The 13,993-nt window shown below is 41.3% G+C and overlaps 1 protein-coding gene across 3 annotated transcripts in view; it reads right to left on the bottom strand.

The window, feature by feature from the left end:
* Window positions 1–1,269: 1,269 nt before the first annotated feature.
* The window catches only part of LOC139415394 (sorting nexin-3-like), a 44,498-nt gene continuing 31,774 nt past the window's right edge, over window positions 1,270–13,993 (bottom strand). The window contains exons 2-5 of one of the 3 annotated variants that reach the window (XM_071163511.1): window positions 4,610–4,705; window positions 4,358–4,482; window positions 2,954–3,036; window positions 1,270–2,106 (exon numbers count right to left, since the gene is read on the bottom strand). In XM_071163511.1, the coding sequence (XP_071019612.1) occupies window positions 2,982–3,036; window positions 4,358–4,482; window positions 4,610–4,705 (276 nt within the window). In that variant the 3' untranslated portion in view covers window positions 1,270–2,106; window positions 2,954–2,981. The remainder of the gene's footprint in view (window positions 2,107–2,953; window positions 3,037–4,357; window positions 4,483–4,609; window positions 4,706–13,993) is intronic. The other 2 variants (XM_071163509.1, XM_071163510.1) reach the window with 2 other exon arrangements.

Genomic DNA, 13,993 nt, shown 5'->3' with positions numbered 1-13,993 from the left:
GTGACAAGCACACCCATGATGCAGCCTCCTCTATGCTGGAAAATATTAAGAGTGGTACTCTGTGATTGAATTTGCCCCAGACATAATGCTATGTATTCAAGAACAAATTTCTTTGCCATATCTTTTGCAGTATTACTTAAGTGCCTTGCTGTAAACAGGATGCATGTTTTGGAATATTTTTTAAAATTATGTACAGGTTTCCTTCTTTTCACTCTGTCATTGAGGTTAGTATTGTGGAGTAACTACAATGTTGATCCATTCTCAGTTTTCTTTTATCACAGCCATTAAATTCTTAACTATTTAAAATCACCATTGGCACATTGTGAAATCCCTGAGTAGTTTCCTTCCTCTCCGGCAACCGAGTTAGGAAGGATGCCTGTATCTTTGTAGTGGCTGGGTGCATTATTACATCATCCAAAACCTAAATAATAACTTCAAAGACAAATTCAGATGCTGATCCATTAATTATGATTATTTTTTGACATATCTACCAATCGGTGTCCTTTTCGAGGCATTGAAAAACCTCTGATCTTTGTGGTTGAATCTGTGCTTGAAATTCAAAACTCGATTGAGGGACCTTACAGATAGTTGTATGTGTGGGGTACAGAGATGGTGTATTAATTTAAAAAAAATCAGGTTAACCACTATTGAACACAGAATGAATCCATGCAACTTATGCTCTTTGTTACACACATTTTTACTCCAGAACTTTAGGCTTGCCATAACAAAATGGTTGAATACTACTCAAGACATTTCAGCTTTTAATTTTGTATTAATTTCTCACATTTTCTACCAACAAAATTTCACTTTGACATTATGGAGTATATTGTGTAGATCAGTGACACAATCTCAATTTAAAATTCATGTCGTCAAAATAACAATGTGGAAAAAGTAGCACTGTACAAGGCAGTTTTGGAATCTAAAATCACTTGAGCGTGACCCAGAGTGAAGGGTACGTTACCCTGAAATTGCAGTGAGAACAAATGCCATGGGTTTTAAAGCTAGGCTGCAGTAAAGTACACATTGAGCCATGGCCAATGCAATACATTTTCACAGGGGTTTCAAGTATTTTCTGATGAATCAACCTTTAATTGCGTTTCATATTTAGTATAATGATTTAAAAAAACTCACGCACAATTAACATTAATGTGGTTGCCATTGACAGGTGGTTCTAACTGCTGTATATCAGAAGCAGCATGGACCAAAGTGTGTGTCTATTCACTGAAATCTTTACTCAGGAAAAACATGACATCACCTCATGCATATGAGTGCGTTTGACCTATTTTATTGGAAAATTTTCAAAATAACACAGCAGTATACACATTTCATAAACACATGGTCAGTTGGTAGAAATGCTGTGGGGTTCCCCTCTCTGGTGCATTTTTTCTCATTATAAAATAATTTACAGGCTAACGAACAGTGGAAGTGCTGGCTGGTAGTACACAGACACACACATGCTTCAGTTCATGGTAGTGATGGACCGTCCACAAAGGGTGATTTTCAGAGTCAGGGACAAAGAGTGCCAAGGACAATCATTCCAATTGGACATTGAGTAAAAACAACACTGTGTAATGTATGGGGTTTTAACATGAGGTTTGCATACATGGAAAGGTATTTTTTATATTTCTTTAAAAATGAATATCCAAGACATACCTCACTGATAAATATAGATAACATACTGTAAAATACACAAGGTAGTGGCATTGAGACAACAAAAACAATGATATATTATTTTCAACCACAGTTTTTACATGTAGACCATTTCCTAGTTTGATCCAATCGAGAGTTGAAAACGAGCACTACATGAGATCACTAATCAACACGGAGATAAAAGACAAAGAAAGAAAGAAAGTGATTGCAAACAAAAGAAGAATGAAGATTATACAAGTGTTTGTGGTCGGAGCAGAGCAGGACCGTTAGCAGAACAGAGAGCTTTGGGTTGTGGAGTGGGGCCTGGCCGAGTATAGACCGGGGCTGGGCCGCGTGGTGGCCCGCTTCTCTTAGGCTTGTCGTATTTTGGAGGGGGTATAGGTCTTGTCCACAGACTCGTCCTGTAGAAACATGTGCAGACAGCGCTCGTTCTGGGCCAAGGGGTGACCAGCCACTCTGAAACAGAAAACAGGGAGAGACAAAGGTTGCAAGTGGTTATGAATATATGTTGTTGTTACAATCTGTCTGACATGGCCACAAAATACATGGTACATATTTTTCTTCCTGGAAAGAAATCTCAAAATATTTTTTTTACAATAACGACACCCTTACTTTGGTTTGATAGGAAGGAAGAGGATTAAGTATTTATAAAGCCCTTATTACATCAGCTGATATCTCAAAGTGCTGTACAGAAACCCAGCCTAAAACCCCAAACAGCAAGCTATGCACAGTGACTAGAAAAAACTCCCTAGAAAGGCCAGAACCTAGGAAGAAACCTAGAGAGGAACCAGGCTAAGAGGGGTGGCCCGTTCTCTTCTGGCTGTGCCGGGTGGAGATTATAACAGAATATGGCCAAGATGTTCAAATGTTCATAAATGACCAGCAGGGTCAAATAATAATCACAGTGGATGTCGAGGGTGCAACAGGTCAGCACCTCAGGAGTAAATGTCAGTTAGCTTTTCATAGCCGATCATTGAGTATCTCTACGGCTCCTGCTGTCTCTAGAGAGTTGAAAACAACAGGTCTGGGACAGGTAGCATGCCCGGTGAACAGGTCAGGGTTCCATAGCTGTAGGCAGAACAGTTGAAACTGGAGCAACCAGCACCGCCAGGCCCGCTATGTGGAACATAAGGCTTCCATGAGAGTGCCACGAGAAAGATTGACCATAATTGGACAGCATTAAAGTACTGTGAATAGTGTTGTCAAAAGTTAGGCAAAATATGCCCACATTTTCATCAGGTTTGTTTTCAATTTTTTCAGTGTCCAAATGATCAGGTCAGATGCAATTTAGAAGACCACTGACCTGTCTTTAAATTCATAAAGTCCCCATGTTACATCTGAAGCAGGAGGCAGAGAATTTGATGAAGAGGAAAGGATTCTGGAAACCTGCTCATAATTACCATCAATGTCAGGGAGAGGGATGGGGAGATTGAAGCAAAAGAGAAGAAAGAAAGAGAAGAGAAAGATGGAGGGGGAAAGAAGAGGAGAAAGAGCAAAAAAGTGAAAGGGCACCTGAGACCAAAAATAATATACTTACTCTTAACAGACCAATTTCCAATGACAGACGTACTCTCATCATCCTATGTACTCAGCTACATTCTTAAAAGGGTAATATTTATGAAGGGCAAGCATGACCAAGGGTTCATGTACAACAGAAACATTGTGGAGGATTTGAGGAGGCTTCCATTTGCCATTAGATGAGCAAGTTGAGCCCCCCTCCTGACACTCCATGACTCAATCAAAACTGACATTTATATTTTTTTATGGAGTTGAATTAAAACCGTAAATAAGCTGGCCCCTGATCGCATCTAACCCTGTACCCACTCCTCCATCCTAACTCCGACTATATTCTCGCCTTTTGTTTTTGAACAATATCGCCTGCAAACTTCCCTTTAAACTTCACTGTGCTGTTCTCTCCTCCTCTGCTGGGTTGTTTAGAAATGATAACCATGTTTACCTCTAGGTAAATGGTTTTCCTCTCCACAATACACTCAATCACAGTTCATAACAGCAGAGCGAACCAACTCCACTCCGCTGTGCAGCTATTAAGTCTGAACAATGCCATGATCAACAGTAGCGTTTAATTTGAGGAAAAAAAATCTTAATTACCAACACATTCTTCGCTCTTTCGAAAAAAACTATTTTTTTCTCTTCTCGCTAGTCTTTAGGCATACTTAATATTCTAACAGGTATAATTTGCACATGAAACAAAGATAATAGCCAAGTCTGCAATCAAAGCAAATAATAACAGGCCCACTGTAACTTTTATTGTTCTCCACGTGGGAGTGCGAACACCTTGGGTAAAAAAATAAGCAGGGGTGCACACACCACCCATCGAGGAACCGTTCGCTGTAACTTGAGACTCAATTATCATAAATTACACATATAGAAAAAAAACAAGTACTAAGGGACGCACTTGCGGCCTCTTTGGCTGTTCTTGTTCCTTTACTAGGCAATTATGAAGGAGAACGAAGGAGTAGACGTCCTGCTGTATGTGTTCAGTCTGTTAACGACACCAAGAAAGACGAGAGAAAATCTGATTTATGTTAAGTGTTTCATAGGCTCTTAAGGTTAAGATTGAGCTAAGAGTGGCTACAAATGAAATGTTTAACAAACACACACGCCTGACATCAAAAAGTAGTAATATCGCAACCAAACACAACATCCTGGCTCTAGGAAGCAGAGGATCTTGTCTGTGTCGACTCACTTGTTGAGGAACTGCTCCAGCCCAGCTCTCCGCTCCTCGATGAAAGAATCGTCAAATATCCCATCGTCCCCTCGGAACGGCAGCTGTCTGGAAAGAGCCTTCCCTGGGAGAGGGGGTACCACCACCTGAGAGGGACACACATGTTAACAAGTTAACATCTAGTTAGTTATATTGTTGTCTTTATCTCTCAGGTTGGATTCAATTATTCTTGTGTAATGTGTATTGAGACTTGTAAAGCCCCAGAGGGCTCACCTTGCTGTCTCTCTCTAGCTCCCCTCTGAGCCACTGAAAGTCGCTGTACCGTCTCCGCACACGAGACTCCTTCAACTTGAAGATGGGCAAGTTGGTCTGAAACAGAGAGAAATCAAACTTAGGGGAACCAGAGCTAACATACTGTATAAGGGTAGTATAAATTGTAGGGTAAAATAAAGACAGAGTTAGAGTATAAAGAACACTTGAACAAAACCATGATCTTATTGAGTGGAAAGTTGCCTACATTGTAGATTGAGTCAAGTATAAGTCAGTGACAAATTATATTGATACTAAACATTTATAAAGCTTTTTCACTAGGTCTCACAGTACACTGTATGGTACCATCTATCAATCCACAACCAATGAGTAGTTCAGTCAGAAAAACACCACGTATTACTTTCAACCATTTATTAGAAAGAAAATGACAATACATTAGGTCTTGGCGGTTGGCTCTGCTGCTTCAGGCTCGCTCACTGCCATAGCAAAGCTCATTACCATAATAACAAACTACAGGCAGTGAGCGCGGTATAGCTATACCAATCGCCCGACTGAAACAAAAGCTGGCAGGTGGAGGCTTGGGGTGGCGGGAGGCGAGCAGAAAACAGACATGCATAGTGAGTAACACGTTACAGCAACAGCATGTCAAAGAAACACAAGCACATAGCTTACACGTGGCAAACAGAGGATGTGTGTGCAGAAACTGGCCAACTAAATACACCGCCATATTAAAGTAGAGTGAGGAATCGAATTGTTGCAATATCAGCTAATTCAATCACTCAGGTTTCCTGTCTGAAATGGCTTTATTAACCTGAGTGAATCACAGCTGCCATTTTGTGCCAGAGACACTCACCATACACTAGCTATGAGAGTGGAGAGTAGATGCAGAGTGAATGACCCATGCTTGCCATTGTGGCGTTTGGGCCTAGCCTTGTGTGAATCCCTCTGTGGAAAATTACTGTTAAGAGCCATACAAATAGAAATTTAATTGGAAATACTGTATTTAAAAAAAAAACACATATATATATACACATATATATATATATACATATATATATATATATATATATATATATATATACACATATATATATATACATATACATATATATATATTTAACCTTTACTTAACTAGGCAAGTCAGTTAAGAACAAATTTACAATGACTGCCTACCAAAAGGCAAAAGACCTGTGGGGACAGGGCTGGGATTTAAAAAAAAACATAAATATAGGACAAAACACACATCACGACAAGCGAGACAACACAATACTACATAAAGAGAGACCTAAGACAACAGCACAGCATGGAAGCAACACAACATGGTAGCAGCACAAAACATGGTACACACATTATTGGGCACAGCACAACAGCAAAGTGCAAGAAGGTGGAGACAACAAAGCAGCCACAACTCAGTAAGAGTGTCCATGAGTGTCTTTGAATGAAGATTGAGATTGAGATAAAACTGTCCAGTTTGAGTGTTTGTTGCAGCTTGTTCCAGTCGCTAGCTGCAGCGAACTGAAAAGACGAGCGACGATGGGATGTGTGTGCTTTGGGGACCTTTAACAGAATGTGACTGGCAGAAGAGGTGTTGTATGTGGAGAATGAGGGCTGCAGTAGATATCTCAGATAGGGGGAGTGAGGCCTAAGAGGGTTTTATAAATAAGCATCAACCAGTGGGTCTTGCGACAGGTATACAGAGATGACCAGTTTTTTAGGGTCAAGTTTCAGGAGCTCCTCAGACTCAGTGACTGCATGTAGGGATAAACTTTGTAGCGGGGCAGGGGAAAAAGAGGGAGAAGCATTGGAGATAGTCACATTAAAAGGGGTGTGAGAGGAGGAAATGTTGGACGGGCATTGCTGAGTCAAATAGGAATCCTGACTTAAGGAAGTGGTGATTAAAGAGCTCAGCCAGGTGCTTCTTGTCAGTAACCACCACATCATCAACTTTAAGGGACATGGGCAGCTGTGAAGGAGGTTTTATTCTTCAGGTCTTTAACCGTTTTCCAGAACTTCTTGGGGTTAGACCCACAGAGAGAGAACTGCTCCTTAAAGTAACTAACTTTGGCCTTCCGGATAGCTCGAGTGTACTTATTTCTCATTTGCCTGAACGAGTATGCGTGTGCCGAGTCATTACAGAAAACACCAGACTGATCCCTATCAGGATTATTTGTGAGGATAACATCAAGAAGAGTAGCCTTTTCTGGGTATTTGGAGTCATACCTTGCGGAATTAGTAATAATCTGGGAAAGATTTAGGGAGTCCCATTGATTTAGGAATTGGGATAGGGGGCAGTATTTTGACATCCGGATGAAAAGCGTGCCCAAAGTAAACTGCCTGTTACTCAGGCGAAGTCCTCCCAGATTGCAGTTCCTAGGGCTTCCACTGGATATTACGTTTTTAGAAAGAGTTTCAGGCTGTTTTTTTTTATTTAAATGAACCAGAAATTGTCGTTTTTCTAGGTGGCTCCCATTTTGGCTGTAGTTTTTCCAAGCGAGTGAATGAGTACATTCTTTGGTATTTTTCTCCGGTAAAGACAATAACGATTCTCCGTCTTAAATTGTATCATTTATTTACATATTAGGGTATCTAAGGTTTGATTATAAACGTTGTTTGACTTGTTTGGAAAAGTGTATTAGTAACGTTTGGGATTCATTTTGTATGCATTTTGATGGAGGGAAACTGGGTGGATTATTGACTGAAGCGCGCCAGGTAAACTGAGTTTTAGGAGGACATTAATCGAACAAAAAGACAATTTGTGATGGCACTCCAAAAGGTCCCAGTTACAACAGAAGAGCAAAGGTAAGGCATTTATTATTTCGCTATTTCTGACTTTCGTGTCGCACCTGCCTGGTTGAAATATGTTTTTCACGCTTTTGTGTTTTTCGCGCTGTACTCCAATAATCTTATGGTGTGCTTTCACCGTAAAGCCTTTTTGAAATCTGACACAGCGGCTGGATTAAGAAGTTAATCTTTATTTTTATGTATTACACTTGTGATTTTATGAAAGTTAAATATTTATAATACTGTAGTTTGAGTTTCGCGCTCTGCAATTTCACCGGATGTTGTCGAGGTGTCCCAAAGAGGTTTTAAGCATGTCCCAATTTAGGTCACCTAGCAGGACAAATTCAGACTTGGTGTAAGGGCCAGGAGAGTGCTTAGGGCAGGTAGGGTACAGGCCGGTAATGATGGAGGATGATAGTATCCAGCAACAATCAACAAAGAGCTATTTGAAAGTTTAATACTTAAAACAAGCAAATCAAATTGTTTGGGGACAGACTTGGTGGAGACAACTGAGCACTGAAGGTGATCCTTGGTAAAGATTGCAACTCCCCCACCTTTTCTTGCCGAAAAAGGTTATAACCAGAAAGGTTAACATCAGCATTCAAAACACTCTTCCTTAACCACGTCTCAGTAATGACCAACACGTCGGGATTGGAGCTCTGAACCCACACTTTCAATTGATCCATTTTAGGTAATAAGCTTCTCGTGCAGAAAACCCAGGCTTTTACGGGAGCAAAAATCAGTGACGCAGATATCAGAGCACAAGTCAGAATTTGGGCTAGCAACAAAAGATGGGCCAGGGTGTACATGAAGATTTCCAGATATCATCAGCAGTAATACAATCAAGGCACGGCATAGTACGGGGAGAGCTCTGAAGTGCTGATTTATGACATCTGAATGTGCATCAGATGGCAACAAGATCATAATGTAGAGAAATTTAATCAGATAACATAAATGCAAAGCCGGCAAGAGGTGTTTAGAATGGAATGGAAGGCCAAAAGTCTGTGTAACCAATAGAGTCAGAGTCCTGAGTGTGGCAACAAACAGTCTGTCCCACGGTTGGGTAAAGAAAGTTCAGACAACAAAGCATGCAGGAGTCATGAGGCAAATAGCAAAATACACAAGACATTTTTAAAATATATAGACGACTTGGGCAATGGGAGTAGGTGTCACTCACTTGGGAGAAGCTTTTATTTCTGGAGCCAGATTTCTTGTAGAAAATGGCAGTGGATAGTCTGAACAGCAGGAGGGGGCTTCAAGGCCTCTGGATCTGGGTGGGGTAGCCTGCCATTTGGCTTCGGCACCTCACAACTTCAATTAGCACTGACGTGCGAATGGAATCTCTTTGTCCTAGCAAAGCTTGGTAGCCTGATCATTCAGTCCTTATTAAGTAAAATATATAAATTGTAATGTATTTTTCTTATTGGCTTTTGAAAGTAAAAAAAAATGCTCCAGACTAAGCATTACTCACTCAGCTCCAGGTTGGAAGGGGTTTTCAGGTCTCTGCTTGTTTGCCAGAGCATTTGATGTACAGTTATGGCCAAAAGTCTGCTGCCTCAGTTTGTATGATGGCAATTTGCATATACTCCAGAATGTTATGAAGAGTGATCAGATGAATTGCAATTAATTGCAAAGTCCCTCTTTGCCATGCAAATGAACTGAATCCAGAAAAAACATTTCTACTGCATTTCAGCCCTGCCACAAAAGGACCAGCTGACATCATGTCAGTGATTCTCTCATTAACACAGGTGTGAGTGTTGACGAGGACAAGGCTGGAGATCATTCTGTCATGCTGATTGAGTTTGAATAACAGACTGGAAGCTTCAAAAGGAGGGTGGTGCTTGGAATCATTGTTATTCCTCTGTCAATCATGGTTACCTGCAGGGAAACATGTGCTGTCATCATTGCTTTGCACAAAAAGGGCTCACAGGCAAGGATATTGCTGCCAGTAAGATTGCACCTAAATCAACCATTAATCGTATCATCAAGAACTTCAAGGAGAGCGGTTCAATTGTTGTGAAGAAGGCTTCAGGGCGCCGAAGAAAGTCCAGCAAGCGCCAGGAACGTCTCCTAAAGTTGATTCAGCTGCGGGATCGGGGCACCACCAGTACAGAGCTTGCTCAGGAATGGCAGCAGGCAGGTAGGAGTGCATCTGCACCCACAGTGAGGCGAAGACTTTTGGAGGATGGCCTGGTGTCAAGAAGGGCAGCAAAGAAGCCACTTCTCTCCAGGAAAAACATCAGGGACAGACTGATATTCTGAAAAAGGTACAGGGACTGGACTGCTGAGGATTGGGGTAAAGTCATTTTCTCTGATGAAGCCCCTTTCCGATTGTTTGAGGCATCTGGAAAAAAGCGTGCCCGGGGAAGACAAGGTGAGCGCTACCATCAGTCCTGTGTCATGCCAACAGTAAAGCACCCTGAGACCATTCATGTGTGGGGTTGCTTCTCAGCCAAGGGAGTGGGCTCACTCACAATATTGCCTAAGAACTCAGCCATGAATAAAGAATAGTACCAACACATCCTCTGAGAGCAACTTATCCCAACCATCCAGTAACAGTTTGGTGACGAACAATGCCTTTTCCAGCATGATGGAGCACCTTGCCATAAGGCAAAAGTGATAACTAAGTGGCTCGGGGAACAAAACATCAATATTTTGGGTCCATGGGAATCAGTGGCTAACTGCAAGCATTGCAAAGCAACCAGTAGCCTGCTATTCAATGGAGTTGCTGTGCCCCCCCCCAAGAGTGTCCACACCATAAATGCCAGACTTTGATGACACAAAGGACCGCCGTGCCACCTTCATGTTTAAGTGAGCACATCACAAGCCAAGGTGAGTCCAAAAATGTATTGTATGCTGCTGCATAAATTATGTAATATGCAAGGGAGATATGTATACTGTAGCTAAGAAAGTAATACTAATTGTATGTTGTGTAGTAAACTGTTAGTAGCCCATGTGCCTCACCCTAATAATTCGGTCCATTTTCACCTCTTAATTTCACCTAAAGTTAATGTTCTGACTCTGTGGTGCTGCACATGTAGCCTATAACCTGTTTTTGAGAAATGTAATCTAAAAGGAAAATACAGTAAGAGCAGGAAAATACAGTAAGAGCAGCCCATGCTCTGCATTCTGTGGCTGTACATTTCAAAAGTGCTGTACACATAGTTATATTGATTACGCCATTGTCTTAATCGAAATGCCTCTTATCCGCTCACTGTACCCTTACGCCATAGTTTGTACATCTCAATTGTCAATAGAAACCACATTTGCTTAAGCAAGTCAGCCACAGAGCTATGTTTTTTTTTAAAGGCAGTAAACTAGGCTGAATTAATTGTTTCGCTGCCAAACAAGGCTCTGCTGATAGCCAGGTGTAGCAGTGGTAAGGATTCACTCCATTGTGCTGGAAAGAAAGCTCTGCTGTTGGTACAGCTTTATGTAGGCCCTAATAGTTTGTGGGCACCGCTTGTCGCCGTTATAGTGCAATTAATGTATTGTTAGTGTTGTAGTTGTGTCTTTGCTGGCATGCATTTTTTTGTTGTTGAGTTTGCCCCACCAAGATTTACATGCTAAAATCAGTGATGCAGTCAATCTTGCCTAAACTTTGAGCCAGGAGAGATTGACATGCACATTACTGACACTTTCCCTCTGTGTACATCTAAGTGCGATACGTGCTGCTTTGTTCTGGACCAATTGCAACTAACCTTTGTTCCTCTTTGCCGCACATGACCACACAGCAGGTGCAACAAAACTAGGGCCTGTTTGTAGGACTTGTCTGGTCAACTGAGCTGTCAAGAAGGCAAAACAACGCCTTATCACGGACAGACCTCTTCCCATTTTAGCAATCATGGAGTCTAAATGTTTTGACCATGACAGCTTGCTATCTAGTTGGATGGATGTGGGGTGACGTGTGTGTGTGTGTGTGTGTGTGAGCAGAGGCAAACTGATTGATGAGCAGGAGAATGAAGGTCCTCATGGTCTCCCTCTCGCTCCTGCCTCTTCAAATTTTCCCTCTCCTATAATAAGTCAGTGTTTTGCCCTTGAGACCCCTCTTGAGTCTTTTCACTGTGAAATACACAGGCCATTCTCTCCTCTTCTGTCCTCTCTCCCCCCATTTTTCCTCCCTCGGTCCTCCCTTCTCTCTTTAAAATTATGGATTATTCTCCTTTACAAGAGGTAGAAGAGAGCAATTTTTTGGAAGGCTTTCATAACAACAAATCAAAGTTATTTGACAATAACAATTGCTATTTTTTTTTAGATGCACTATGCAGAAATCTCTTCGCCATTTCCTGGTTGCAAAAATTATAATAATTTGCCTAATTTCAGTTTGTGTGACAAAACAATGTACAGAATCATTGTACCATCTAAACCGCTGTGAAACACTTTCCAATCAAAAATATTACAGTTTCAGTTGTTTGAAGCTGATGTACAAACCTGAAAGTTAGAGGCAAAATGAAAAGCATAGAAATAGCGCACAGAACAGATCTACCACTTCTTAGACTTGCTTTTAATGAGCACCACCGTGCTAGCCAGTTTCCCTCGGGGGAATCCCCTTTGAAACAGGACGCAGTTTGATTGCCATCTTAAGTGGAGGTCCAATTCACAAAAATTACCTCCTGGGTCCTCTTTATAGCTTGAGGGAGCGAGTGAACAACTTCGATCACTTGTCGGGTTGATCTAGCCCACAATTCAATGCAATCTGTAGTCACGTGTCAAAGTCCGGTAGCCACAAAGTGTGAAATTTACTCAACACGGCTGGGTATATATTTTTTAAATAACATTGACTTTAGCATTGGCAAATCGGAATGACGCAAAGTGGCTCGGACTCAGTGAGGAGACAATAAAAAAAATGTTGGGGGGGGGGGGGGGAGTTCGGAATAAAAGGACCAAACTACAAAATTGCTAGCCAGCTAAAGGTAACAGTAGCTGAAGCTCAACTTCAATATTTCCACCAAAGACGTTGCCACTCCATTCATCATCATCCCTCAATTGGATTTAGGGCCGAAGGCTGTCTACTTTGCATTTGGAACACAACAGTGACTAGGGTCTGGTTTCAATGATAGACTATTTTGGCATAGAGGAACTACGTCACTGCCTACGTCGATAAAATAAAAATAAATTCTGGGGACACTCCCAACAAATCACAAGGCAGACATGCCAGAACGTTGTGAATTAAAACCCAAGTTTGCTGGCAAAACCTTTGCAGTGGTTTGAGTTAGAGATTCTGCAGTACTTTTGTATACTTTTTAGCCAGTAGTTCTGAAAGTAGCACATGCAAGCAAAAGTGGTCCCTGAAAATTGCATACTACACCACATACGTTCATTGCCCTCTCTCGATCTTTTAATGCTGTGTCCATTGAGCCGTTGGGCCTGCCCTGCATCCTCATTGGATATTGCTGGGCATACCTCTTGCTAGCTGTCACTTAAATGTGAGGGGCTGGAGCTCATGGGCTAGAACTTGAATTGCTAGGGGGCTGGCCCATGTGGGGGGGAAAATGTAGGAAAATGGCATAGCACAGCTTCAAGAAAACAGTCGCTTTCAAACAAGGGACTTCGTGGCTAATTGAGGTAAAACAGAAATTCTGCTCATAGATTATGTATGTATGTGTGAGCTACACATTAACACATCCATCCCAAAGTGGGAGGTTTAAAAAATACTTTGTTGCCCAAGTACCAGAGCACGGCTTTCCACCTTAAGTTGCAAATAAATTCATTAAAAATCCTACAATGTGATTTTCTGGATTTTTTTTCTTCTCATTTTGTCTGTCATAGTTGAAGTGTACCTATGATAAATTACAGGCCTCTCTCATCATTTTAGTGGGAGAACTTGCACAATTGGTGGCTGACTAACTGTAGTTCCTCTATGCCAAAAGAGTCTATCATTGAAACCAGACCCTAGTCATGGTTTCCTAGGGTCGGGTTTCCGAGACTACATGCAACTCAGCAGCTAAGCAGAACATGAAATTGCTAGAGTGCCTTTGTGTCACACTTATGTTTGCAAAGTTTGTACAAACATGTTGATCATGTCACTTGTGTACAACATGATAGCTACATGTAGCCTAACACCTATTCTGAAAAAAGAACACGAAATCGCGCTTGGGACATGGAATGCATAGTCTTTAGTGTACTACATGAATTTGACCTTCCATGTCAAGGAAGGGGACGTGGCAGTAAAGGAAGGGGACGCGGAATCTACGTAGACAGCAGAGTGGGCAGCAGCTACATAAAAAAAATGCTGCAAACACACAGAAATCTATCATTAAACACAGCAAGTCGGGTTCCAGAAAATCCAGAACCGCAGCCACTCCATTTTTAATACCACAAAAAATACAATGAAGTCAATTATTAATATCAGAAAATGAATTACAAGTAACCATGTGGCTCAGTTGGTAGAGCATGGCACCTGCAATGCCAGGGTTACACGTGGGACCAGTATAGATTTTTTTTTTAATGGAAATGTATGACCTCACTACTGTAAATTGCTCTGGATAAAAGTGTCTGCTAAATGACTAAAATGTAAATGTAAAATTAAAGAGAAGACAGAAAACTGTGCTTAATGTGGGGGTTCTGACAGTTGATAAGAGGAAAAAAACCTATAAAGAACAAGGT

Source organism: Oncorhynchus clarkii, chromosome 8, assembly GCF_045791955.1.
Source record: "Oncorhynchus clarkii lewisi isolate Uvic-CL-2024 chromosome 8, UVic_Ocla_1.0, whole genome shotgun sequence".
NCBI classification, from domain to species: domain Eukaryota; kingdom Metazoa; phylum Chordata; class Actinopteri; order Salmoniformes; family Salmonidae; genus Oncorhynchus; species Oncorhynchus clarkii.
This window is presented reverse-complemented; position numbering and strand designations above follow the sequence as displayed.